The sequence below is a fragment of the Enhydra lutris genome, unplaced genomic scaffold, assembly GCF_002288905.1.
Source record: "Enhydra lutris kenyoni isolate GAN:26980312 unplaced genomic scaffold, ASM228890v2 scaffoldscaffold61, whole genome shotgun sequence".
Taxonomy (NCBI): Eukaryota; Metazoa; Chordata; class Mammalia; order Carnivora; family Mustelidae; genus Enhydra; species Enhydra lutris.
Genome location: NW_019154145.1, coordinates 10,833,420 through 10,860,034, shown reverse-complemented (window position 1 = coordinate 10,860,034; position 26,615 = coordinate 10,833,420). Strand labels below are relative to the sequence as shown.

Below are 26,615 nucleotides of genomic sequence, written 5' to 3'. Positions count from 1 at the left end.
CTGTGAAGATCCCAAGGATGGCGTTAGGTCACACACGAAAAAGTGTGTCACACGGTTAACTCGGAGAATGACTGACTCTCTCATCCAACAATTTTCATTACAACTGGTCTACGGGATTGAAATTTACCTTATACAAGGAAATTTAGTTATTTTATATTTAATTATATTTACTTTTATTATTTTTTAGGGAGAAAGAGTGCACAGCAACCAGGGTGGGGGGATCAGAAGGAGAAAGAGAGAATCTTAACCAGGCTCCATGCTACATGCAGAGCCTGACGCAGGGGCTCCATTTTAACAACCCCTGAGATCAGGACCTGGGCTGAAAACAACTGACCTGACGTTTAAGCGACTGAGCCACCCAGGCGTCCCCAAGGCAAGTTAGTTATTAACTTGACAAACAACAGACACAGAAGTGGCAAGCATATATTCAAAGATAGTATAAATGTATAAAAACAAGATGTAAAACAGAACCACACTTAGCCTGAACCAATGGCTGACAAATTCTTTTTCTGTCCCCCTGCATTGAAGGGACACAGCATAATCCGAATGACAATGGCTAATGCCTCAGCAACAGAAGAAGGGCTTATAAACAATTTGCAAACCTCTCAGGTGTTCTTTTTTTTTTTTTTTTTTTTAAAGATTTTATTTATTTGACAGACAGAAATAGGCAGAGAGGCAGGCAGAGAGAGAGGAAGGGAAGCAGGCTCCCCACTGAGCAGGAAGCCCAATTCAGGGCTCGATCCCAGGACCCTGAGATCATGACCTGAGCCGAAGGCAGAGGCTTTAACCCACTGAATGTTCTTTCTTTCCTCATGATACACATTCTCCTCCAACCCCCATAAACCACCCCCAGTCCCAGTCGAGAATCACACTCATTCTGAGAATGAAGGCAAAATATGGAGTTTATTCAGTTGATCTGACCAATTACGTTGGATATAAGTGTTGGTTTCATTGGCCTGGTGTAAAAACATACTTTAAGTGGGGATACTCGCATATTCACAACGTTAAAAATATAGGTATAGGTAAGAAAGATTCATGGAGGCATTTGATATAAAACATACACAGTATGCTATTTCAATACACAAATGCTTGGAAGGAAGTAGAGTCAGAAGAGTTACAAAAGTAGCATCATTGAGAATTTAGCAATGTTTCCATTTTTCTTACAGGTCACATTCTCATCCTTCGGGATGTACAGAAATTATGTGGTTTACACAGTTTTATCCACATTCAAAACACCATGTTTTAAATGGTTTAAGCATAGCATATACAGTACAAAATGTTTCCATAGGAACATAACAGAACCTGTCACTAGTGGCCCACGGTCAGACGGCCCCTAAATGAACAGCCATTTTTAAGACACGAGTCCAGCTTATTGCTTTAATATTCAAGTTGTTCTACTCACCCAAAATATAAGGACTTTAATTTACACTAGAATCTACCTACAAAGGCTCAAGGCGTTATCATATAATATACACCAATATACACAAAACAACTATTCTGAGTTAAATGAAGTTCCCAGACTTAAATCAGAACCAAGAACAGTAATTTCAGGCTAAGACATTATCCCCATGGTCTGTAATCTTGACATTTTCTGAGCAAAGTGCGCAGTGAATGGAATCAGCAACCAGAAATGATCCTTCTATGAACTCGCAACTTCCTTTGAGTCGGTCACACCACCTGAGACATGAGAACCTTTAGACCTGGGGGCTACTAAGGCAGCTTCCCGAATCAAACCCAGGGGAGCCATGTGGGGTCACATTCATGGATCACAGGAGCCCACGCCGCCCGCTGACAGATGGCACGATTCAGTATACAGAGCCCCGGGTTCGAGTCCGTGTAACTAGCTTCCAGGAGCCCAATACTGAGTCTTAATTACTCAGAGCAAATGACGCCATCAATCAGCCATATTCTAGGGTTGGTGGACCCCGTACAAGGTTGAAATAGCCAGCCAGGGCCCCCAGGTCTATGTAAAGAGAACGCTGCCTCCTCAGCATCTCCGATTCCTCAGTACTTCCTGTGCATGAAGAATCTGGAAAGGGAAACGTTGAAAAAAAAAAAAAACAATGAATGACCAGGTAACATGCTCAGTAATAAACACCTGTTTCTTCTGGGGGAAAAAACAACAACAACTTTGCCCCTAATCAAACAGCCTTTCAAGCTATATATATTTTTTTAAGATTTTATTTATTTGACAGAGAGAGATCACAAGTAGGCAGAGAGGCAGGCAGAAAGAGAGGGGGAAGCAGGCTCCCCGCCGAGCAGAGAGCCCGACGTGGGGCTCGATCCCAGGACCCGGAGATCATGACCTGAGCTGAAGGCAGAGGCTTAACCCACTGAGCCACCCAGGCGCCCCTCAAGCTATGGTTTTATTAAAAACCTGCAGACTTAGAGTTACAGACTGTGGGCTAGTTTATGTAATCTGACATACACGAAAGGGTTCGAAAAAGGTCAATGATGACAAGAAATTAGCTAGAAATTCTGGTGTATTTTCCAACACCCCAGATGATTCTCCTGAAATACAGAAACGTCAGACAAGAGGAGGATGAAATGCAAATAAATATTCCAGGCTTAACATCTGGGTTTGGACCTAAATGGATTAAGAATGCCACAGATTTTAGTAATAAAAATAGAAACCCTCTCCGTGCATATTCAATGTTCCTGGAATGTGCACTGACTTTCCTATGTGGGAAAGATGCATAGCTGACAGAGACTTGAAGCAGAGGAAGACAAAAATGCAAGTTGACTTCAAACTCCGTATTTTATCTGTGCAGAGCAGTGCTCTGGTGTCTCCAACCAAGGACTGGCGGGGCTACCGTAATTGAATGAACCGGAACCCTGTTCACAACTGACGAGCAGGACTGCCAGGCCTGACTTGTTTTTAAAGGCAAAAGATACTCCCTGGTGCAGAAAGCAAGTGAGAGGCAATTTTTAAGGACTGTTGTTACCTACGTTTGCCCTGAAACATGTTGTGATTTGCTGGCCAATTAGCCAGTCTTTTTTTTTTTTTTTTTTTTAAATGCTTTTGCTAAAGTTCTTGCTGAAATTTCTCCAAAAACTTATGGCACTCAAGAATGCCTTTGGGAAAGGTGTCAGAAGGATGAGGTAGTTGGAAAAAGAAGGGAAGCAAGGGGCACTGCCCACAGCAGGTGTCCATACCTGCTATGTTCTCCGGAAGCTCCAGCTCCTTTCTACTCAGCAGCCTCTTCCGCTCAAAGAGGGCAGAGTCCAGACTCTGACAGCGTGGCTGATCCTCTCTGGGGGGGTTCAGGGCATCATGTTTGAGCAGGTCGGCTGCACTCGGACGGTGATTGGGGTTCCTCTCCAAGGCAGCCTCTATCAGCAACCTTATGCCAGGACTGCAGTCGTCTGCGATATCTTCCAACGGAGGTGCCTGTTTGTGGATCTAGCAACACACCAGCTCTCTTAGCACCAACCGTATGGAAATACACCCTCACCAGTTCACGCGTTCTAGTGAACAAGACCTGGAAAGTCGTTTGTTTCCCACTACACACCCTGCAGTGGAAACGGTCATACCTGCCCACAAGTTTCCCTTTAATTTTATAAGCACCTCGAGCGAAACCCATCCTTTGGGTTAATGATGTTCAAGGGTCAGAGCGCTGTAATAGGGAGGGATCCACCCTTTGATCCCTCGATGGTAAAATAGAAACTGCACGTTTCATTATGTCTAGTCTGGCTTGGGGATCTATAATCTCGTATCTCCTCTCCAGAAGTGTTGAAAGAACATAGCTTCTCTGGCTCAGAGACTGATGCCACGCAGATTCTCCTAAGTGGTATCTTATGAGTCAGGAATAACAGAAGAGCATATAATCTTTGCCCCATGCACGTTTCAGCCAATTCCGACTGCAACAGCAATGCCTTCCTTGCAGGAATGGGACTTGCCTCCCCGTGGGGAGAACTTTCAGCTTCGCCCCACGAGTCACGAGTTCACACCATCCCACTCGGGTGTGTTACAAAAGGGACAGCAGCCCTCCTAAGCAGGGGGGAGCTCCCCCGCACCCTCAGCCCTGGCTGACCCCCCACTTACTATGTACAGGTAGGAGGGATAGGCGGAGCGAGGGTAGCGCTTCACCCAAGGCGGGGTGCCCGTCTGCATATGGATGAGTGTGGCTCCCAGGCTGTAGATGTCCGCTTTGGTTGAATGACCTCTGCACAGGATCACCTCTGGGCTCATGTAAATCTAAAAAAGAAGAAGAAACCGTCAGTCTGACTGTCCCCCGTCTGTCTGGGTATCCATTTCCCTCATCCAGTTCTGGAAGCTGGCACACCCGCCTTTACCGTATTTATAGGATGTTCCAGGCCCTCAGGAGACCATGTCCCTGCTGTTCTCCCGGAAGCTAGGGAAAGGGACACAGACACCCTTGGGGGAGGTGGGAGGCACTTTCGCCCGAGGCGTCCCTGCAGCCTCATGAAGGGCACCATTTTTCCCCATACTGGACCCAGAGACCGCCCCAGCATCCAAGAGCCTGCAGCTGAGAACCCACCTGGGAAGCCCCAACGTGTGCATCAAGGTTCTGGAAGGCACTGACAGAGGCTTAACTTCCTTATTAAAACATCAGTTCTTGGTGCCTGGGTGGCTCAGTCAGTTAAGCGTCAGCCTTCAGCTCAGGTCATGATCCCAGGGTCCTGGGATCGAGTCCCACATGGGGCTCCCTGCTTACTGGGGAGCCTGCCTCTCCCTCTGACCCTCCCTCCCACTCATGCGCACATGAGCCCGCACTCTCTCGCAAAAATAAATAAAAATCTTTTAAAAAGTACCAATTCCTTTCAATATTTAAATGGACACTACAAATACACTTCTTCACTTCAGGTTTGTCATTAAATTGCCAAATCCCTAACTATCTGCAGTGATATAAGGTGGCAGAGATCCCCGGGGTAGTAACACCGATCACACGGGAGAGAAGCACTTAGAGTGGAATGTTTTAGAAATGGTCCTAATTGGTCATTTATACAAACTACTTCTTATTTCTACCTCCCACATGGCCTGGTGGCTAACTACTGAACACATGCCATTTTAACCACGTGTAGGTTCTGTTTGATTTCATGCTGGAGAAGCGGGGCAAGTTTCAGAAATAGCTCCTCTTTTATGCTTGTAAAACATAAACAAAAAAACATAAAAAACATACAAACATAAAAAAAAAGTAAACAAATGCCAACCAATGATCTGTATTTATGGCTGGTATGGAGACGTACAGTAAGTGGTTAAAATCCTAATTATCAATATTTAACATTAAGAAATGTTTATGCTGTCCATCATTTGACTATGGAGAAAGGGATAAGTGTTCCTGGAATATATTTCCGAGTCAATACGTAAAAAAAAACTGGCTTACAAAAACTGGGAAAATGTCCCAGTTTCCCCATCCTAACCGTATTCAACACCGTCCTCCAACACCCTGCTGGCTGGTTTGCTTTCGTTCCCGTGCTCATTCTGTCTGTCTCACCGAACAGGCTCAGCTGAGCTCCTTGTTCTCAAACATTTCCTGAAGTGAACACAGAGCATTTGGGTCCCAACGGACAGACGTTCTTACTAAATATAATCACAAAGTTAAACAACAAACGCATGGGGAAGGATTAGCTGTCAATAGAGGAAGTTTATCTCCTCCCTGCTTGCTTGCCTCCTAAGCAAATATCAGGCAAAGTATTTACGGTTGGTGTAACCCACTCTGCGCACAGCGTTCTGGAGGATTCTGGGGACTATTCATTTGGGGATGCAGTGTCCTGCATACCTGGGGACATGGCTGCTCGCCCCCCACCCCAGGCAGGTCCCCCAGCACTCCAGGGCTCGGAACCCTGGCTTCTGCAGGCTCTACACGAGGCAGAGCAGCGGGCATGGTGTTCGAGAACTTTTGGGGTTGGCTGACTGCAAGCATGAAAAAGGCCCAGGAGGAACCATGCGAGGCTCTCTGGGACCTGCACAGCCTCGGGCCCAGGCACCAGAGCAGGGGAAACTATACATCCGTCTGGGGGGGTCAAAGCACTTCACCTCTCAACACATTTATTAGAAAGGTGTTGCGTGTGTGCAAACACACATGCATGGATTACATGTTAACTTGTATCAAGGAAGCTCAAACACAGACTCAGAAGAAAATAAGAACTTTTAAAAAAGAACCACGCTGGGACGCCTGGGTGGCTCAGTTGGTTAAGCAGCTGCCTTCGGCTCAGGTCATGATCCCCGCGTCCTGGGATCGAGTCCCACATCGGGCTCCTTGCTCGTCAGGGAGCCTGCTTCTCCCTCTGCCTCTGCCTGCCATTCTGTCTGCCTGTGCTTGCTCTCTCTCCCTCTCTCTCTGACAAATAAATAAATAAAATCTTAAAAAAAAAAAAGAACCACGCTATAAAAATAATTCTAGGGGCGCCTGGGTGGCTCAGTCAGTTCAGCATCTGACTTTTGATTTCAGCTCAGGTCATGATCTGAGGGTCATGAGATTGAGCCCCACATCAGGCTCCACAGTGGGTGGGGAGCCTGCTGAAGATTCTCTCTTTCCCTCTCCCTCTGCCCCTCTACCCCACTCCCTCTAGCTTAAAAAAAAAAAAATCTATTCTAATTAGCTATTTATATTCATTATTTATTCTTTCTCTGTATGATATAATTAAAAAATGATACATTAAATATAAACCAGATTAACCCTGTGCTTATATTGTATGGTTATAATCTAATGTTCTGAATATGAATGCCAGGAGAGAGATCACACAGAGGGAACCAGAGTTCGCACTTGGAATCAGATGTCACCTACACCCCTGTAGCGGCCAAGTAATCAAGTTCCAGTGGGAAGTAAATCTCCGTGGTTGACTTTGACTAACAGCATCTCACTGGCTCTTTAAACAGGAAGAGTTGAAACAAACTTGCTGAAAGCTTTCAATGGTGATTTCACAACCTTGCTCATTAGCAAACTTGGACTTGGGAGCACCATACAGACAGTAAATGCAGGCTGATTCAAAGAGAATTTGTCAATCTTAACATTCAAGTCAGTTTAGCGCTTTGTAAAAAGCAATTTACATTTGCTGAGAATAACTCAGTCCAAACACTATTTAGGAATAAACACTACGTTATCATCTCATGCTCAAGCACACACTCTCTTTCTGGTAGACAGTCCTAGGGAGGGCATTTCTTGGTCCAGCCGTTGCAAAATGTTCGATTTGATCACACTGCCGGGAAGAGAAAGGTATTTTCTCTCTTTAATACCATAAATAGTTTGTTTCTCAAACTGGCTCCAGGAAAAAGGGTAGAATGTCACATATCTGAACTTCGGACTAATGCCAAAATATGCTGAAACATTTTCCAAAAAAAACATGTCTGAAGCATTAAGTCTTATTAGATTCTGTGCTTCAGTGAAGCAGTCTTAAGATCTGGGGACTAAAACATTCTTTTTAAGAAGTCTACAGTTCTCTCTTCTAGAAATCATTCTGCTCAAAAAAAACTATCAAGGGTCCTCCCTCAAGCCTTTTCCAGAATAACTTTAGTAATACCATCAATTTCTTCCGCTTCCCAGGAGAGCTCGAGAGAGTTAAGAAAAAGCTGATATAAACCTGGTTTCCAACGATGATTATTTATTTGTTTGTTTTTCTTCTGAAGTCGGGTTTGGTGCAATATACCTATGAGGTAGACTAAGGGCTTGGTTGAACACAAAGACTGACCTGATAATCTTTTCTTTTTTTTAATTTTATTTATTTAACTGAGGGAGGGAGAGTATAAGCAGGGGGAAGGGCAGAGGGACAAGCAGACCCATCACTGAGCACAGAGCCCAACTTGGGACTTGATCCCAGGACCCTGGGATCATGACCTAAGCCGAAGTCAGACGCTTAACGGACTGAGCCATGCAGGTGCCCCCTGACCTGGTAATCTTAAGGCAAAGGCTCAGTCAAGTGCCCTCTCTCCATCTGCTGTGGGCACTTAGAGCAGAGAGAGGGCATGGGGCTGGCAGGCTCTGATAATTAAGCATGGGCCAAGGAGGCAGTTTCCACCCCTATTTGCCTTCCCAGTTGCATCCAACCCCATGCCCATCATAATCTACTATGAACTTAACTGTTGCTTTTTTAATAATTGAGGTAAATTTAAAATAGGTCCTCTCGCCAAAGAGCGGGGGTTGCTAACATACCACCAAGGGCAGTGCTCACTCCATGCCGGACAGATAGTGTCCGCATCAGCTTGACTGATGCTTCTACATGAATCCACCATTCAGCCCAATCAGGTGTATGTGAAATTAGATGTATTATTTGAAAGCCCATGAATGCATTCCTTGCAATCTCATTTATATTCAGAGAAGTTTTTGGTTTGGTTTTGTTTTTGCTTCACAAATGAATTAAATATTAGAGCTAGTTTATATCTTTAAATATAATTTATTTGTGCCATAATAATTTTGAGGTTTATTATAGGCTCTCTGTAATTAAAGATAAGCCTAACAGGTTGTTGGTCCTAAACATCTATTATGAACAACTATAACAATTATGACTAATTGAACCAAAACATATTCTTATGTTATATTAAGAATGTAACATAAGAACTATGTTATATTATATACACATATAATATGTAAAGATATATTATATAAGAATATATATAACATACATTTATACTAAGAATATATACATTAGTTATATTAAAAAGTTACATAGTAGTTAGAATTCAGATTCCAAAGAAAATTGGTTTAAGTCCCAGATCTGGCACTAGCTGAATAACTTTGGGCACTTTATTTGAACTTCTTTAAGCTTATTTCCTTATTGTAAATAATAGAATTTGCCTACGATAACAGTATTTACTGATAATAGGGCTGTAACAAGGATTAAATAATATAATGCATTTAAAATGCTAAAATTAGTACCTGGCATAGAGCAAGTGCTCATTAAATACGTTTCAATGATAATAACATCTGATGCAATGGTTTTCCTCCCCTTTATTGTCCTTTCTGAAATAATTCCAGAACATTTTAAAATTCTACTCTTAAAGAGACAATGACCTTTCCTGTGGGAATAGAATTACCTCTGTTCCGCGAAGGTCCTTAGGAAAGTAGACATCTTCAGTCATTTGAACACTTAGGCCAAAATCCACCAAAACAGCTTTTGTAGACATGAAGACAATGTTGCTAGCTATAAAAAGGAGACATCTCTTTAGGATAAAACTGTCTGTATACCCATAAATAAAATAAAAACATCATCTAAAATGATAAGCCCCAAACCAGAATAGACTGAAAGGTGCTACCTACTGAGATGACTACATTATATCAAGAGGAGGGTTAATCCGGGTGAGAATTCAAGTGAAAAGCACTTCAGATGTGCCAAGAATGCAGCCAATGTGGGTGTAAATGTTTGCACGCAATAATAACGCTCGAGAGACAATGGCCAAGTCATGGAAGCAACCTAAGGGTCCACAACGGATGACTGGAGAAAGAAAATATGATGTCTGTGTATACGCATATACAAGAGACTATTATTCAGCCATAAAAAAGGATGGAGTTCTGCCTTTTGCAACAACATGGATGAAACCTTGAAGATCTAAGTGAAATCACTGAGATAAGTCAGGCAGAGGAAGAGGAATACCTTGTGTAACCTAAAACAACAAAACTCATAGAAATAGAGAACAGATCATGGTTACCAGGGGCTGGGGGGTGGAGGGCGTGGGGGAATGCAGTCACGGCGTAGAAACTGCCAGTGATAAGATGAACGAGTTTTGGGGGATAGAATACACAGCACAGTGACTATAGTTAATAATGTTGTATTATATATCTTAAAGTAGCTGAGAGAGTAGATTTGAGAAGTTCTCCCCATACACACACAATTATAACTATGTGAAGTGATGGATGCGTTAACTAACCTGGTTAGAGCAATCATTTTGCAATATATACCTACAGCAAATCATTACATCGCACACCTTAAACTTACACAAGGTTAAGCCAGTTATAGCTCAACAAAGCTGGAAAAAATACTATCATGCTCACAAGCTGGACTTTCAAATTCTAAAGTCAAAGCCTATTATTATCGTGCCACTTTCCTAAAATAAAAAAAAGTAAAATACCCATTTTTTTTTAAGTAAAGGTTTTGTCAGTTCAGTGTAGCATTGACTACGAAGGGGTTGGTTGTGGGTCTTTGCTGTGTGTTTCCCACCATCTCTTACTCCTAAAAAGCAGTCAATGAAGGCTTGTTTAATGAATTACTACCAAAATGGTACTCAGAATGAAAAGGCTATTTGTTTCTCAAAAACTATGTAACTCTGAGTGTGTTTTAAAGTATATTTATTAAAGACTTATGAAAAAGGGCATAGCCAGTACTTAACAGATGTGTGGCTGTAATCTTCCACAATTGGATAATCACCCTTCCTCAGGACTTTGAAAGCTTTCGTGATCCCGTTTGGTGCTGAAACATGTTTCAGTAGCACAGGGGAGGAAGGTGGAAAGGGCTTGAGGGCAGCTGTCCTCCCCAGCACCAAGGATCCTCAGACTGAAGAGAGGAACCCATCTGCCTCTTGCCTAGCCCATCTCTAAGCCAAAAAGCTTACACATCCAAAGGTAACTCACGTTTAATGTCATGATGAATCACTTTCTTTGAGTGTAGAAAATCGAGTCCCTTAAGAACATGCTTTGTGACCCAAATAATTTCAAATTCCCTCATTGGTCCACAGCTCTCCAGTTTCTCGAGAACAGACCCTCCCTCGCCGGCTTCCATAAAGAGGTGCACGGTTTCACCCCAGAGCACAGCACCATATAACTCAGCAATGTTCTCATGCCGGAAGCAGGCCTGGATTTCCACATCAGACGGCTTAAATTGATCTACTGGAATCTAGAACACAAACATACCAGTAAGATTCTAGACATAAATATATATGAGATAGGTCAACTCACAAACCAAAGGGCAAATAAATGCCTTTGAGGATATCGTGATCTGCATGAAATTATGTTGCCAAGTTAAAATCTGGACCAAACCCACTTTTTCTTTTTTTTTTAAGATTTTATTCATTTGACAGAGAGAGATCACAAGCAGGCAGAGAGGGAGACAGAGAGGGAGGCAGAGAGAGAGTGGGGGAAAGCAGGCTCCCCGCTGAGCAGAGAGCCCGATGCGGGGCTCGATCCCAGGACCCTGGAATCATGACCCGAGCCGAAGGCAGAGGCTTTAACCCACTGAGCCACCCAGGCGCCCCCCAAACCCACTTTTACGTGATGTCAGCTTTAGGTAAATGGTTCCAAATAAGAAAATAAGAACAAAATATAAAATATTATTATCATTTAGAATGAAGCAATCCAATCAAAGAATCATTTACAATTGAATCAAAAGAGAGATCATTTCCCATCTATTTTACATGTATTTTCTATGGCACCTAGATTTTAGGTTGTCTTTTCAATACTTCCATTTGTTGTGAAATAATATTATGTCTTGGGCGCCTGGGTGGCTCAGTGGGTTAAGCCGCTGCCTTCGGCTCAGGTCATGATCTCAGGGTCCTGGGATCGAGTCACGCGTCGGGCTCTCTGCTCGGCGGGGAGCCTGCTTCCCTCTCACTCTCTCTACCTGCCTCTCTGCCTACTTGTGATCTCTCTCTGTCAAATAAATAAATAAAATCTTTAAAAAATAATAATAATAATATTATGTCTTTGGACCCCAGCTCATGCTCTGACAATGCATTTAAAATCTATTCTAAGGAAAATAAAAAATCAATAATAAAGAAAGAAGGAGCTCTTTCAGTGCAGATAGATATGAAATGTCTCCAAAATAAGATATCGGATAAAGAAAGCAAGATACGGAAGTACAGGTATTATGCTCCCATTTGTAAAAATCTCTTAATCTATACATAATACATGTCCATAGAAATTTTCTGGAAAGATGTATAAGATCTCATTCACAGTAGTTGCCTCAAAGAAAGGGATCTCATTCTTCAACCTACATTCGTTTGAATCTGCTAGGGGGGTTGTTAATCATTTTACATGGTTTTCTTTTCAAGAAAAAAAATACAGCTTAAAAATTAAATGTAAGTATTCTAGGGAAAACAAACCCACAAAAGTATTTTTCCATGCCTTTTGTGATGAAATTGTAAAACAGGACATTTCGGTTCTAAGATCTTTCTAGAATGTCACTAGATTCTTTTAAAAGAATTGGAACATGTCTCTGTAAATGAAAGCTTCAAATGGCTTATTATAATATCTCCTTGTTTTCTTTTGATAACAGATACTCTGTTATCAGAGTATCCTTTATTTATAAAGGAACAAATGAGGCCAATACATTGTCGCTCTTTTTTTTAATTCCAATAACATAGACTAAGGCCACATTCAGCAAATCCAAAGGGAGTTGATTTTCTTGTACTCTTAAAAATCTTTACAGTGAAACAGACATACTAAAAAGCATAAAACTGGTTACATAGCAAATTCAATGAATTTTCAACTGAACACACCCACGTCACCACCGTCTAGATCAAGAAACAAAACTCTACCGGCCCCCCAGAAACCCCTTCCTGACCTCTGCCAGTCACTGCCCAGCAAGGGCACCTCCTGTCCTGACTTCCACCAGCACGGATTCGTTTCGCCTCTCGAGGGCCTGTACAGAAGTGGAATCTCATAGAGTAGATCTTGCTTGGGATCTGGCTGTTGGGGCTTAACATATGGTGATGAGATTCATCTCCATTATTACAACGGTAAACCATTTTTTCTCTTCACTGTATAGTATCCCACTATGTAAGTATATCACACTGTAACAACTGGAGAATTTCCAGTTTGAGACGATGACAAAGACTGCTGTGATGAACAGTCTAGTACATAGCCTTTGGTGAGCATGCACGGGTGCTTCTCGGGGTGTGCCCACGGGAGTGGGACTTCTGGGTCACAGGGTGTGTGCGTGTCCAGCTTGGACAGTCTTGCAAAGCAGGGACGTCTCAGCAACAAAAAGAGATGGGGTCTTTGCGATAATTGTCTATTTACATGCAATCCTTTCATCTACAGTCTTGCAAAGGCTGCAGCTTTCCCAGTTTCGGTTTCTCTGCCTGGCTCCCTCCCTCCTCCCCCCCCACCCCCTCCCTCCCTGGCTCCTCCTGTGGGGAGGTGCACACAGATCTGCTCCTGCAGGAAGAGCGCCCCTCCTTCCCACCCTTCCCCAAGAGGGATGATGTTATCGAAGCTCCTGCTAAAGAAGCCAGCAACGTTTTCTTTTTTATCGAGGCAAACTTGATTAAAACCAACTATGCACTTAAACAGACTTCTGGGCTGAGCAGCCCCAAGGAGCGAGCAAATCAACAAAGAAAAAAGAAGAAGAAAGATGTTTTTGGATGGGGCGCTCTTTCTTACAGAAGATCCAGCCAAATGGTAACCACCTTTGAGTAAAGCAAGCCAACAAGGGCCACCATGCCAAACATACACGTGCAGGATGTCTGGTATAAAGTACGTACCAATTTACACGCCATTCTTTTCTTAGTCTTTATATCTTGGGCTAAGTACACTTTTCCAAAGGCCCCCCGAGGTATGAAATCAGAGCCAATATTCCGATAAGTCAGCTTCCAGGGGATAAGGAGAACATCAGAGTCTATCTGATAGCGTCCATTCTGGGGAGTGATTACCTACAACAAAACAAACAGGCAGGAGGGTGAGAATTCAGGCAAACTTCTCTTTTAAGACCCGCCCTCCAGAAACTGGTTACTTTAGATCATAAAGACACACCTTCAGAGACTGGTTACTTTAGATCACATTCCTCCTGGCCGTGTTTGAAATTAATGTCACTGTTGTGTAATCCTAACAGTGTAGAGACTATATTTAGAGTTTCAGCAAGCCAGAGAAAGCATGTAACAGAAACACGTCCCTGGTCAGACCTGATCGTATTTCCACCTCCCCGTGAGTAATTAATTGTCAAAATTTTAAAAATTATTTATCAAAGGGAGCGTGACTACCGTGACCAAAAGGCTGAACACAAAGATTGCATAAATATAAACTGTGAGGGCAAGTTGACTTGTCTCCAATTAAAATGCGCTAACCTGTTAGTCTGCATAGCTATTACTCACTCATGACGCATAGAGAGAGAGAGAGAGCGTGGAAATAAACTGACGATCGTAGAGGATTCTGGAAAATAAGGTGTTATGCCAGAGCTATGAGTTGACAGTACATCAATACAGTAAGCGGCAGAATTACTTCACATCTACTTGCTCGCTTGGTATTTTCCGAGTGCAAAAAAGCACCAGGCACTGTGTCTAGAGAGCAGCTCTGAACAAGAGAGAGGTGACCTTTCACCTCCCAGAGCTCCCAAACAGGCCAGCACTTGGAACAAGAGGTTTCAAAAACAAGTTGACTCAAAAATTAAAAGACGTATATCCCGGAAGCAGTGTGGCTGCTTTTGTTCAAACTCAACAAACCAGACATTTAAGGTCTGTGTATTTTACTGCATGTGAAGTAGACCTCAATTTTAAAAGACAATAAAAAAAAAAAAAAAAAAAAAAAAAAAATTACAAGGATGGATAATTATGATAAATATGAAAATAAATTAATAAGATATGTTGTTATGAGTTATAACCTACAGCACGTGCCTAGAACATGTTTAAAAAATGTTCTCTCGAGGGGAACTGAGATTCAAAAACACAAGGTTTTCCCCCGTGTAATTAGCAATATTACGACTTCAGATTATGAATTCGGGAACCGTGAAACTATGCAAGTGACACTAAAGCTATTTCAAGCGCAGAAGAGGCTGAAGGGGAATGCAGACCACATGGGACAAGAATGAACACCCGATTCCTCCGCAGATGTGCGGCCCCTCACCGGGCCACTGCCGCCAGGATAGTTGTCATCGTCCCAGGGTTATTCATTCGGGCTCCGGGACTGCTCATCTGAGCTGTCCCCTGCAAACAGATGCACGTGCTCTTAGTCAGGGAACAAGCAGGGGACAATTCCAGCCCTTGGAGATGTGAAGTCACTGCATTTATTTATTTTTTTTTTTTAAGATTTTATTTTTATTTATTTGGCAGACAGAGATCACAAGTAGGCAGAGAGGCAGGCAGAGAGAGAGGAGGAAGCAGGCTCCCCGCCGAGCAGAGATCCCCATGCAGGACTCAATCCCAGGACCCTGGGATCATGACCTGAGCCGAAGGCAGAGGTTTAACCCACTGAGCCACCCAGATGCCCCATAAGATTTTATTTATTTATTTGACAGATAGAGACCAGAAGTGGGCAGAGAGGCAGGCAGGGAGAGAGAGAGGGGGAAGCAGGCTCCTGTGAGAAGAGAGCCTGATGCAGGGCTTGATCCCAGGACCCTGAGATCATGACCTGAGCCAAAGGCAGAGGCTTTAACCCACTGAGCCACCCAGGCACCCCAGTCACTGCATTTAAAATGAAGTATTTACTGAGCACTCCCCTAGGCCAGCTCCTGCGTGGAGCAGGAAAATGAAGGAGCACAGCGCAGGGTCTTGGCTTCCTGGAAATATGACCTCCATTCAAGAAGTGTGTCACCTCAAGTTACAGGAGGCCTCTTTTAACAGCACGCGAAGAACGCAGTAAATGTAGTCCCTTGCCACATTTAGACAGAGCCATGCCCACAGCACCCGACTGTACTAGCTCATCGCCTCGTTCTTGTTACTTTGTTATCAAGTATTTACATTTCCCATTTTGCCTCGGCTCCAGCTAGCCACTCATGTTTCCTCTGTGAAAGCTTTACTCTTGTCCCGCTCAACCTGTGACAGCGCCGTCTGACCCCAGGGATCAAGAAGAGTCATAGCGGTCATACACGGAGCGCTAATTAGAAGGCAGGCACCGTGCTTGGCACTCATCAAAGACCTCCCAGTGATCCTGGGAGGGAAGTATTATTTTTATCTCCACTTTACAGATGAGGAAAACTGGTTTCAAGAGGTTAAGTACCTCACTAGACAAAGTCAGGATTCGAACTCGGGTCTGTCTGACCCGCCCAGCCATAGCTCTTGTGTGCCTTCTATCTTCCAGAAGACAGGAATTAAAGCTCACCCAGGATTGAAAGCCAGTTACTAAAAGCCTACATTTACAAGTCACTGAGCCCCTTAGCCTTCGCCTCTTTGGATGGAATACTGCAAGTTCCTTCACTGTGTTTGACCAGCTCCCGTGTTCCGGGGACTGTCCTCCAAAGGCAGGTTCTCCCTTGACCATGGGGCCCAATGCATACAGTGTGATATGTGAACCCAGACTAGTCAACAACTCTGCAAAGTCCCGGGTTCTTCCCCCTAGCCCTAGAGACCCTCCCTCTTTGGATTTGCAATGGGGTTTTTTCCCCCTTTCTTCTTCTCTTAGAGGCCCTACCAAATAATCCTATGGAACTCTATGCCACTTGTGCCTGCCAATCCTCCAGCTTAACCAAAGCCACCATCAAGTGCAGATGTTATAAGCACGCTTTTGATTCCCTTCTCCACAATAGTGTCAATAAACACTGCTGGGCCCAGCAGCAGGCCTTGAGAAAAATTATTAGGTACTTCATTAGGAATAAAGTCCATCAGGAACCTGTATGATAGAGCTGCTAGACACAGATACAACCTTGGGCTACATTAAAAGAGGCACATTATCTAGAACGAAGGTAAAGGTGGCTCTTTCCTACTCTACTGGTCACATACAAATAAACTGCCATGTTCAAGTTCGGGGCTGTAAGGCAGGCACTGACCCAGGCTTGGGTTCAAAGGGTACGGCCCAGGTGGAGGATGAAAGTTAACCCTCCAGTAAGAGACAAGTAGCAGACACAACGAGAAGTGTTTGTGACAGAAGCGAGAAGATGTGGGGAATATGCAGGTCTTAAAATATTGGAAAGACTGTCCTAAGGAAGGAGAGTAACAATTGTTTATAACAACGACTACCACAATGGCTTGTATTCTTTCAATACTCACTCTGCATAAACAGGTCCCATGCATGCATTATTTGTCCTACATAGCAGCCCCAGGGAGTGAGTGCTAGGACGTGACCCATTTTACAGATGAGTAAACTGAGCCGCGGATGGGTGAATAGCCCAAAGTCACCCAGCTAACCCATCTCAAAGCTGAAATACATACCCAGGCACCATAAATCATGGGCCTGCATTCTCACACTACTCAACATCCATACTTTCTTATGGCCAAGAAGTAGGATGAGGGCTAAGGAGAGTCAGAGATGGATTTTAGTACAATACTCTTAAGGGAAGACCTTACTGCAATCAGAATTGGCTAAATATGAAATTAAATGCCCCAGTATGTGATAAATGCTTTGTCACAGGAGATTATCAGGCAGAGACCAAAATGTTCAAAACAACTATTGGATATGATGATCAGGTTATGTAAGCATCAGACAGAGGGCTTGACTCAATTATCTTTAAGGTTTTTTTCCAACCCTGAGAAGCCAGGATTCCATGACTAACCCCTGAGGAACAGCATTCCCATATCTCACACCCGTATCTATGAGCGAGCCCTTTGGGGCCCTTCAGCTCCCCATCTAATCACCAATGAGTTCAGTGTGTGCAACCGATTTTTGGTTATTCATTCCCCACTCTGGGTATGAATCGGTCTAGAGTGTGAGTAACTCCTAACACTCTCACACCCAGCAACGCCTAGAGTGGTCTCTTATAGTTTCTTCCCCAGGTCCAGCTGGATGTTGGTAGAATCTTTATCAGATACTATTTTTAGAAAAAGAGCACACATTTGCATACACGTGCAGACCAACAATTTACATACTTATGCTAAGGGATAGTTTTGTAATTCCTGATCCTCCACCCTGTCTAATTAACTCCACTGGGCATTATGGTAGTTGGATGCCAGGAGCACACCAGGTCTCTCTGCCCCTGGGCCTTTGCACAGGCTGTTCTCTTCATCGGGAAGACTGTCCACTCTCCATCCCCTTTATCTGGCAGACTCCAACTCAACAGCTCAGGCATCAACTCCTTTTAGGAGCCTCTTTGGCAGTCTCTCTTCCCTACTGGACACATGAGGTGTCCTGTCTGAGCATTCCCCCAGCAATCAGGGTGTAGTTGTACTGGGAAGTAGCACACAGCATTATAATTGCCTGTTTACTTGCCTCGGGCCTTCACCAGAAGACTCTTCCATGCTGGGTCCACAGCATCTGGAAAAGTACCCGATATACTATCACTATCTGACCTACGTCTAGCAAGCGAATGGGTGAAGACTTGAATGAAGGCATTTGGTCCAAATACAGATGCACTTTATAGATCAAATTTACCTTGGAATCAGTGTGCCTTTTGGTAACGAGCAATCCTCTTTTTAAAGCAGAGAGACAGACAGCAGCAAACAAAGCCCAGAATGGAAAAATCTTCACTGGGTCTCAGGGGGAGGGCCACAGGAAGACAAAGGGCTCAAACACAGGATTGGTTCCAAGGAGAGCCCCATGTGAGGATGAATGGGAGCCAAAAGCAAACCAGGCCTCCTTCATCATCTTGTCTCAGACTGCCAAAGATCAAACGTGGCAAGTCACGATTCCTATGCCATTATGTACAAAGCGTGGGCCTGGCACTGGTTACTTGTAGTCATGGGATGTATCCGATTCTTAAGCTTAGTGACAGAAAAGTCAACCACAGCCCCGAGAGTCATCAACCACCAGGATGATTTGCCCAGTGGGGCACGGTCTACATTCCTGCGGGTTTTGAGGTTCTCCTGTTATTCTATCCTGGTTGTAAATCTTCTTGCTTGATACTCTTGAATATTTTTAAATTAAAAATCTTTTTAAAGTTTTAAAGATCCCTGCTTTTATGATATGTCCTACTCTTATATTTTTCTCCCGAGTACATGTTTATTCACTTACAGAGCACGTACTCCAAGGCGGAGACTGACACCATTTTACTCCTAGTCTTTGCTGATAAAATTTCCACTTCCTTGTAATGTCTTTGTTTTTGTCCTTTTCTGCATTGTCTTTTTTTTTTTTTAACTCCAAAACCTTTAGGAAGCTATTTCTTTGTATTCCTTATAATTTTCCTGCATTCTCTTCTGTACATTCCCAGTAAAGTTTTATGGCCCATCTCTCATCAGTCTGATGGGTCAGGGGAAATGTACACAAGTTCCTACATATTTACGAGCAAAAATATTTTGATTACCTGCTTGTGTTCCTTTAAAATACCCATTTTAGGGATGCCTGGGTGGCTCAGTGGGTTAAGCTGCTGCCTTCGGCTCAGGTCATGATCCCAGGGTCCTGGGATCGAGCCCCGCATCGGGCTCTCTGCTCAGCGGGGAGCCTGCTTCTTCCTCTCTCTCTGCCTGCCTCTCTGCCTACTTGTGATCTCTCTCTGTGTGTCAAATAAATAAATAAAATCTTAAAAAAAAAAAATACCCATTTTAGGGACGCCTGGGTGGCTCAGTGGGTTAAGCCGCTGCCTTCGGCTCAGGTCATGACCCCAGGGTCCTGGGATCGAGTCCCGCATCGGGCTCCTTGCTCAGCAGGGAGCCTGCTTCTCTCTCTCTGCCTCTGTCTGCCTCTCTCCCTGCTTGTGTGCTCTCTCTCTCTTCCTCTCTGACAAATAAATAAATAAATAAAATCTTTAAAATACCCATTTTAATAAATACACATGTGAGGGAAAAAAACACAAAAGAAAGAAAAAGACATCAACAATTGTTTCTCATTATAGATCATTTTTAACCAGAGTTCTCCAGCTCTATTTTAGTTAAGAAAATCAGGTAGGCTCCTTGTTCAATATTACTTCCATGTATGAGAAGAAATGATACTCTCAAGGTAAAGTACTTAGTCAACTACTAAACACAGTTTGATATATCCAGACCAAAGCAAGTCATGCAGCTGTGCAAAGTGTAGCCTTGCTCCAAACTGAGCTGGACCTAAACACAACTGGCTTCTAACAAAACAAAAAACAATTTACCACATAGCTGACCTAAATTACTGTGTTGTTTTCAACTGAATGAATGTACATTAAAAAAAAAAAATTAAGTACTTTGTCCAGATTCTAATTGTTCAACACTGACCCTCTCCCTCCATTAGCCATTTTACCCATAGATGCACCAAAAGAAAAGGAGTCACTTCCATCAAAAAGCACATTTTCCAAGTTACTACCTCCTCCTTTGCAAAAAGTCCTTTTTGAAAGATTAGATGACCTCTAACCAACACCTATGTTGACCTCTGACACATTAAGACTGTCAGAATCCCAGGCACACCCAAACACATCATCTGATCAACTATTGTGACAACGTGTTGTCACAATATTTTGGATTATTTGCATACTTGGTATGACTAAGGAAGTATCTCGTTTGTCATTCATACTTTGCCAATTAAAGAGAGTGAATCTGTGCATAGCTATTTACTGCCTGCAAACTAGATTTCTGTAAGAACTGAAGTTAGGGGACACCTGAGTGGCTCAGTGGGATAAGCCTCTGCCTTAGGCTCAGGCCATGAAATCAGGGTCCTGGGATGGAGCCTCCTTGTGCGCTGGGCTCTCTGTTCAGTGAGGAGCCTGCTCCCTGCTCACCCCGCCCCCGCCTGCCTCTCTGCCTACTTGTGATCTCTGTCAAATCAATAAATAAACTCTTAAAAAAAAGAAATTTAAGAACTGAAGTTAGCCAGTATTAATACTGTGACATTCCAAGACAGGACAAGAAAGGAACAAAAAAATCCAGCTTTCAAAAATATTGATTAAAGATAAAGTATGACTCCCCTCTCAGAAGGATCCTCATTAAGTCTTCTTCTGCTTACCCTATGAATAAGCCTCGTAATGAACTGTTAAGTTAAAAGACGTTCTTCGTAATTACCTATTTGTACACTGTCACTGACGTATGGAAAAGACTCTTTACGTGGAACTTGGAATGAAGACTTTTCTTGCATCTTTAACACAGAGGTGATTCTTACAGATACTGTGTTTCCAAAAGTCATACCCGGTAGCCCGTCTAAGCCAAGTTTAATTGCCCCCTCTGCATTACAGGAAGCTGCAGGAGTAAAGCACTCAGCTGATCAGGGAAAAAAAACATACCATGTTTAATAAAATCCCCGATTCCTGCGGTCGGTGTCCATAAAAACGCTTTGCGGTGTTGGATATGTGGTTTGCGAAGGCCAGCAAGTCCTCCACCGTTCCGTATCTGACCGATGACAACAAAGGCACCTCCTGGCCACTGAGCAGCAGAGACTCTGAACGCTCCTCATTTTCATTACTGTCTTGACACATGGTCATGAGACTGGGCTCGTAAACCGCTGGCTCTTCGCTGGTGTAGAGATTCTCCATAATGTCTATCACATCGGACACGTTCAAGTGCTTAATTAATAAATCGATCTCGTCTTTGTTGTCACTGCCAGTGCTCATGTACTCCATCACTGTTATGCTTTCTAGAGAATCTGCAGAAGAAAAGACAAACACTTAAAGTTACCCTGTTTGTATCTGCCTGTAAGATCAGTGGGAAACTGACAACAATGGCTTGGGAACGGGCTTCCATACACCTCCGTTTATAAAATAAGGGCTCTGTGTCAACAGTGTGTGTAAATTCAAGTTGACAGATGGTGAAGAAAGGGGCCTTAGATAACCGTTAGTTAGTCTGGTCCTCCCCTTTGCAGAAGGGAAACCTGAGACCCAGGGAGCTGGCTCCTTACTCACTCACTGAGCTGGTGGCTTTGGCTGTAGCCACTGAAAACAAACTTTCACTAACATAAACACAAATAAGAGCTGCTCAGAAAGCTGAAGAGCTGAGGCTCCTGCCCCTTGACAGCTCCCAACCCTACTGCTCCCCCCAAGGGGGCAACCCTCCCCACAGAGGCTTGTCTGTGGCTTCCATGCCCTGGGTGACTTTACAGAAAAAAGAACCTTTTACTGGGGTGCCCGGGGGCGGGAGTGGGGGGGGGGCTGCTCATTCAGTTTAGTGGCTGCCTTCAGCTAAGGACATGATCCCTGGGTCCCAACATTGGGGCTCCCTGCTCAGTGGGGAGTCTGCTTCTCCCTCTCCCTCTGCTGCTCCCCACAGCTCAGGCTCTCTCTCAAATAAACAGACAAAATCTTAAAAAAAAAAAAAAAACACAACAAAAAACAAAAAACTTTTTTTAAAAGTAAAAAAAAGAACTCTTTTACCAAATTCAGGAGCTAACTTGCAAATCAAATTCAGGCCCTAGAGCCAAAAGCCTGTAAAATGCATTGGAATCTAAGGGAAGATGACAGGTCAAGTTTTAGGAATAATTCTGATGCAAATAAGTTAAACTGCTCGTTTAGACCAGGGGACCCCAAGCCTCAAATCCTGCCAGCTACCTGTGAGAAAGGGGAAGGTTCTTTTAGCCTGTGAATCAGCTGTCTCCTCCTGAGACCAGAATTCTTTAATAGTACAAAGCATGTACCTCAAAAACCCAAGAAAGTATATGTAATATTTAGATCAATCACCTTCTCGAAGTTGTGGTATTACAAAGAGGCCAGGACAGCCGAATCCATCCTAAGCAAGACACAGGAAAGGCCGGCTAAGCTCACTGTACTAGCCAATACTGTGTGTTAGTTCTTGTGTGCAAATCAGGCCCTCCAGCTTGGGATCCGTAAATGAGAAAAAGAAGGTAAACCCGGAGTAATAAAACGATGCTGTTTGTTGCTCAGGATTTTAGAAATATTCCATTCCAGAGGATTAAAGATAAAGGGATTTAAGATATCTAAGAGAATTCAGAGACAGGAACATCTACGTAAACTACTGAACTCCTCAAAACCTCTCTGATAGATGCTTCTGGTTCTTCAAAGCACAAACGTTTAACACATTCAATACTCAGTGCCCAAAGCCACGGGCCTGGGGCGGGGGGTGCACCTGCTGCTCTCCTGATGCCACCATGCCAGCTTTGGCCTCTGAGCCCATTTCTTTTCTTTTTTTTTTTTTTTTTTTAAGATTTTATTTATTTATTTGACAGAGATCACAAGTAGGCAGAGGGGCAGGCAGAGAGAGAGAGGGGGAAGCAGGCTCCCTGCTGGGCAGAGAGCCCGATGTGGGGCTCAATCCCATGACCCGAGCCAAAGGCAGAGGCTTAACCCACTGAGCCACCCAGGCGCCCTGCTCTGAGCCCATTTCATCTGAGAAAAGCCGGGGGCAATCTAGTGACACTGTTCACTTACTTGATGACCATTTCCTGGTAGACAAGCTGTGTCCGCAGGAAGCTCGCTACCTCGCACACTGTAGTCTGATATTCCTTCTCCACTCAGGCTGCTTGGGCCGGACTCCTAGTCCCCTCCTTCACTGCCTACAGAATCCTGGGTGGGCATCTTACCTACTCTGCACCTCGACTTCCCCTATCTGTGAAATGGAAGAACAGCACCTACCTCATAAGGCGGTTGTGAGGTTTAAAGAAGATCAGGTGTGTAAGGTGCCTGCTGCAGAGTCAAAACACTCTGGCATCTCTAGTCGCCGGTGTGTACACAACACACAGAAGTACTGAGTCACACTCCTGGCTTTGCAGATACTGCCTGGGCCTCCTTTCTTATCTGCAAATCAGTTGTGGCTACCTGTCCCCTGGGCTTCTTCACAGTAAGGTTGTAAAGGCTGTTTCTAGAACAAGAGACAGACAAAAAGGCAAAAACCTCTGAAATGCTTTGCTAGCTGTTAACCACAGTCACATCTAGACAGCAAAGGAAGCTTCGCTCACAGATCTCCTGTGTCTTTGAGGGAGACTATGATTTGGGCTCCTGGAGTCTTCAGTTAGGAAAGGAATTGCTTAGGTTCAAGGAGGAACATTCTACTCTGCTTTCATTGGGCCATTCAGTTGCAGTTTCTCCTTGTAGAATTTGCTGAGAAAAGGAAGTTAAAACCAGCCAGATGGAGGACTCCACTGGCTGAAAAGTTCCAAGGCTCCAGGACTTAGCTAATGGCTGGCTGGAGAGAAAATAAAGTTCCCAGGAGTACCATGACTCAAGAAAGAAAGAAAAAAAAAAAAAAAAAAGCCCACACAGTTTACCAGTCAGCTGATCCAGAGAGGAAAGACAGGTTTTGATTTTTAAGTTCTGCAGAAAGTCTGGAGCATTTATATGTGAAGCCTAAGAGGTCTGAATGCACACACCCCTAAGTTTTGTGCCCAGGGAAACAGGGAGGAAGGAAGGCGCAGCAGCGGGGAGAGGGAGAGGGGAGGAGGAGGAGAAGGGAGGGAGGCAGGGGAGGCGGAGGAGTGCAGGACACTGATGCTAGGGATAATTCCTTAGCAACAGCAGGGCTCCTGTCACGCAAATCAGCACACCCCAGCCACCCTGATGACCAGTCCTTCTGGTCATTCTAAATGTCCCTGCAGAAAACCTCAGCACTTTCAGGCCTTCATTAGCAGACAATATGCTAGTGATTTCTGAGTTATACAGATCAGTACTCATCTAGAAAACGCGGGGATTGTGAAGGTACTCTACTTGACCGATAAAGACTCTTCCCCCACGTGGTTTACAATAAAAATCCTCATAAAATCCCCACTTGACAGTGGAGTAGACAACTACAACCATCTTAGAAATGGAGAAATGGGCAGATATTGTCGAAATGATTTGCTTCGAGTTATTTCAGAAATCAGCAATAAACCAAGAGGAAACCCTGTTCCTATTCATTAATGTTACACTCAGGGCTACTTCCAGTTACATATGCAGAAGTGGAGAAACTCCTAGCAACAGTGATCGGAAAAAAAAAAGGCAAGATTATAGATATAAACCTCTGCCTAACAAAGGATAATTATACTTTTGGTTACTTCCCATTTAATAGATTTTTCTGCCAAAATAGTACGATGCCCCTCAGGGCATATCTCTTATATTTTTCGCCAAAAGCCCCAGAATTACACATTCTAGCCACACCGCTTCAAAACCCTCTAGACACCTCAACTATCCAATTTCCCTTATAAGAAAAAGGCCTTAAGGGCCAGCGGCCACAAGTAGGGCAGACAAACCTCAGTCCATCAGAAAGCTGGGTGGGGGGCGGCTGTTATATTCCACTCAGCAAATACACGAAACAGAGGCCACAGATACCTAATGCAACTCTACGAGTGTTTCTTCCCCTCTTTTTTTTTTTTTTTTTTTTTTTTAATTAGGAGCAGTTCTTTATTCCGTGCCAGAATGTCTTTCCAAAAGTGAAATGGCCGGTTCTCTCGAAGACAGCTCCTGGCCTTCCTTGTTAACTTTTGGGGCAATCCCTGTGCCCGCCGTCCTTCTTTCTAAGCGTCACTCTCCACCCAGAACTAGAAGAATTTCCGAGTCCCGATATCGCATTACGACCGGGAAACATGCATGAAATAACCTTTCTCCCCCCAATATTCTTCCTTAGACCGAAAGCCCAGCCTTCACGTTCTGGGGGAGCGACCCTTGAGTCACAGGATAGCGTCCCGGTTACATAAGCATGAAATTAAGTTTCGGCTCTTTGAAAGGTTCTCTGCTCCGCCAACGGCCACCCCCACTCCCCTCCTCGGATTCTTTAAAGCCTGGGGAAGCCGACCAAGGGCCTGTAAATTATAAAAGCCCCCACGATTTGGGCGGGCGGCAGCCGGGTCCCCAGCCTCGGAGGCGCACTCACCGGCGTCGGCGGGGTGAGTGCAGCAGACCCCGCGGTGCGCGCGGCGGGAGGCGCGGTGACAGCGGGGATCTGTGTCCCCGCGCACTGCCCAGGCGCGCACTGCTCGCGCGTTAGGGATCCGGGAAGGAGGAGGAAAGGGGAGGAGCCGGACTCTGCACCCCGTGAGACCCTTGCGCAAGGTGCTTTCCAGCTGTGCGGACTGCAGCGGCGACCCGCGCGAACCGCGGAAGCGCCACAGCGCGGGCGGCGCACACGCCCCCACCCTCAGAGCCCGGGAGTTCGCCCGGCGGCCAGGGGCGCCTTGCAGGGCTGCGACCACGGAGACACCCAGAAGCCCCCGAACGGAGGGTTACCTGGCGGGCGGAGCGCTGCAGCCGCGGCCCCCCGACGGCTCGGGGCGCTGCTGGTGGCCCAACCGCCGGAGTCGAGCGAGGTCCGGCGGCAGCGGAAGCTGGAGCCCGCGCGACCGACCCCGGAACGTGGCGCGTCGTCCAGATCCGAGCGCACCAGTGAACGCGGGGCCTCCAGCCCAGGCGGCCCGCCCAGGCCGCCCTCGTCCGCCCCTGACTCACGGCGTCTGAGCCGGCCGAGGGGCGGCGCAGCGGACGCCAGCCGCCGCCTCCCCGCCTTTTCCATTTCCCCTTTCTCTCCGTAAACAGAAAAAGGCTGCCGCGTTGCGGGGAAGCCGGAGCCCCGGCTCTGGGAAATTCCGCCCCCCCCACCCCCCGCACCCCCCGCACCCCCCGCGGTGCGTCCTCGGGGCGCCTGAGCGGAGCGGGAGGCGGGACTAGGGAGGGGCGGAGCGCAGCGCGGGGAGGGGCGCTGCCCCAGCGCCGGAGTTGGGACTAGCCACGCCACCTGAGAGGCCAGGGACAGCGGCCGCGGCGCCAGTCCGGGGCATGGGACACTTGGGGAATTTCCCTCGGACCTGGGGACCCGACAACCCGGTGCTGTAAGGCGCCCCGCGATCGCGCCTCTGCGCCCCTTCCTAGTCCCGGAAAGAAGATGGTGTTTCCTAACGTGCCGGCGCCCTCCGCGCTTCTCCAGTGTCCCAGGCCGCGACGGGTAGGGCGAGCGGCCCTGGCCTTACCTGCGCCCACCTCCAGCGCCCCGGAGGACCGAGGCGCAGTGGGCTTCCCGCCTTCTCCCAGAACCACGTCCGTGCGCACGCGGCTGGTTGCGCGGCTCCGCCCGCGGGCAGGGAGTGCCAGGATGAAGGCTGAAGTGAAGGCTGGGGGGA

At 45.3% G+C, this 26,615-nt stretch overlaps 1 protein-coding gene across 2 annotated transcripts; it reads right to left on the bottom strand.

The window, feature by feature from the left end:
* Positions 1–884: 884 nt before the first annotated feature.
* Positions 885–25,775, bottom strand: LOC111158620 (mitogen-activated protein kinase kinase kinase 8). 2 transcript variants are annotated; one of them, XM_022520761.1, is made up of 9 exons: positions 25,376–25,457; positions 23,167–23,392; positions 20,869–21,227; positions 13,376–13,543; positions 10,527–10,788; positions 8,996–9,102; positions 4,046–4,198; positions 3,157–3,403; positions 885–2,029 (listed from the first exon to the last, which is right to left on the bottom strand). In XM_022520761.1, the coding sequence occupies exons 3-9, from the start codon at positions 21,202–21,204 to the stop codon at positions 1,899–1,901; spliced, it is 1,404 nt and encodes a 467-aa protein (XP_022376469.1). In that variant the 5' UTR covers positions 21,205–21,227; positions 23,167–23,392; positions 25,376–25,457; the 3' UTR covers positions 885–1,898. The 2 variants fall into 2 exon arrangements, with proteins under 2 accessions (XP_022376469.1, XP_022376470.1); XM_022520762.1 differs by lacking the exon at positions 25,376–25,457 and adding an exon at positions 25,729–25,775 and having other exon boundaries at positions 893–2,029.
* Positions 25,776–26,615: the final 840 nt, after the last annotated feature.

Excerpts from the sequence above, each read along its gene's own strand:
- LOC111158620 (XM_022520762.1), bottom strand. The coding sequence starts at position 21,204 with ATGGAGTACATGAGCACTGGCAGTGACAACAAAGACGAGATCGATTTA. Across the intron at positions 10,789-13,375 it reads AAAGAATGGCGTGTAAATTG|ATTCCAGTAGATCAATTTAA; the intron begins GTACGTACTTTA and ends TTTGTGTTCTAG. Across the intron at positions 3,404-4,045 it reads ATCCCTCCTACCTGTACATA|ATCCACAAACAGGCACCTCC; the intron begins GTAAGTGGGGGG and ends GTGTGTTGCTAG.